Consider the following 1,941-nt stretch of genomic DNA (forward strand, 5'->3'; position numbering starts at 1 on the left):
AAAATGATTAATCGATTATTAAATTAGTCATTGATTATTTTAATAATCGATTAGTCATCGATTAATCGTTGCAGCCCTAATGAAGTGCTAAGTTTGCTTCTGGTCATGATTCAACTACAAATCCCATGATAACTGTAGGTAAAAATGGCACAGTTTACTTCCATGTTTTTGACCTCTTTGCCGCTACAACCCTCCACATACAACCCTCCACATACAACCCTCCACATACAGCGGCTTATTTACCTGCTCAAAAAACAAAAGTTCAGTCATGTTCACTGCTTGTTGTTTAAACATGGGAAAGTGTGTTTTCAATGAGACTTGACTTGATATCAGTGATTTTCTTCACTTTGTTGAAAGCGGTTCACAGCAGTCAGATATGACTGTTTCATTCAAATAATTTAGTGTTCTTGTATAAAAATTAAATATTCTTCAATAACTAAATTAATAGCAATAAAAGGTTTCTATTATAAAATTTCTGGGACCATTTGAGTGTTTCTGTTAATTCGTCGATTTGGTCTTAAATTTCTTTACTAATGGTCTTAAAAGGTCTTTAAAAGGTCTTAAATTTAACTTATTGAAAACTGCATGAACCCTGATGATATAATGTAGCTGTCCCTTAGAAAACATTTACACAGACGTTCATGTCACAGAAGGATCTTTTAATGCTTTAGTATATGGTGTTCATTAAAATTCAGTAAATTATCACCAATACACCTATGTTATTGATTTAATAAAACAAAACAATGACTTAGATAAATAATAAAACCTAAAATAGTGAAGAAATGCGACTCAGCCGTAGGCCAGTAGTGGGCGTACCAGGCACTGAAGAACATGTATATAAATGCCGGAACTTGTGGTTTCTTGTCAGTGTTGGTTGCCTATCTGCACAGACAGAATAAACCGGCGTTCACTCCAATCACTGCTGTTGTATGGTTCCATTCTCTTCACATTTAATCTATTCAACAGTTATGTGGTTTCGTCCCGATTTCAGTTAACAAACACTAAATTTTCTTACAATAGGGTTAGTGATAGGAAAGTCTGAAGAATGTGTTACCAGTCAGATCCTACTGAGATCACAGATAACTTTTGCAAGTGGGGCCTGGGCCTGAAGGCAAGCTATTGTGCATGTTTTTTTGTTTTGTTTTAAATTTAAAATGATATATTTTAAAATAATTTTAATAGGTCGTAAAATGTTTAATACCAATGCATTTTCTTTTCATATTTTCACTATCATTCCTAAAGGTCTCCAGAGAGAACCCCACAAGCTGATGTCCTTCCTCCTACAACAAGTTCAAGGGAGGAAGAAGAGGGAGGAGATGCTGAGGAAGAGCAGGATGAAGCCATGATGGTCCCTCAGGTGAAAGTGGCAGAAGATGGCTCACTGATCATTGATGAAGAAAGGTCAGCAGGACTTTCATCCAACATTTTATTCACTAACGCCCGTGGCCAGGAAATGGGCAGTAATGTTTTTGCCCATGTGTGTTTGTGTGTAGCACTTACAAAATACTTTCTGAACCACTGGATGTGTTTTCTTAAATCTCTCAAAGCATTGATTAAATCTACGGCCCCGTTTACACTGAGCTGGTTTGCAGTGAAACTGCAACATTTTTGTTGTGATCTAGCCGCTCGTTGCGTGTTTTTCTGACTTTTTGAAACCATGTGGTAACACCCACTGCTGAGTTGAGAAGTACCCCGCAGGTATAAAAGTGCGCATGTGCAAACAACCAGCACACAGGCAACTACAGCAAATGTTTCTTCGTACTAGGGATGGGTGATATGGACTAAAATAGTTATCACGATAATTTCTAGGTTTTATCACAATAAAGATAAGTGACGATAAAGAAAAATGTATATGTATATACATATATACAGCGGGTAAAATAAGTATTGAACACGTCACCATTTTTCTCAGTAAATATATTACTAGAGGTGCTAATGACA

General features: G+C 36.3%; 1 protein-coding gene across 1 annotated transcript in view; it reads left to right on the top strand.

Annotated features, from left to right (window-relative positions):
• Nucleotides 1-1,941, top strand: part of LOC106533531 (transcription factor TFIIIB component B'' homolog) — a gene marked incomplete in the record, with an annotated part of 42,443 nt that overhangs the window by 12,776 nt on the left and 27,726 nt on the right. The window contains 1 exon segment of the mRNA XM_014029873.1: nucleotides 1,243-1,401. Coding sequence (XP_013885327.1) covers nucleotides 1,243-1,401 — 159 coding nt within the window.

Source organism: Austrofundulus limnaeus, unplaced genomic scaffold (assembly GCF_001266775.1).
Source record: "Austrofundulus limnaeus strain Quisiro unplaced genomic scaffold, Austrofundulus_limnaeus-1.0 Scaffold962, whole genome shotgun sequence".
NCBI classification, from domain to species: Eukaryota; Metazoa; Chordata; class Actinopteri; order Cyprinodontiformes; family Rivulidae; genus Austrofundulus; species Austrofundulus limnaeus.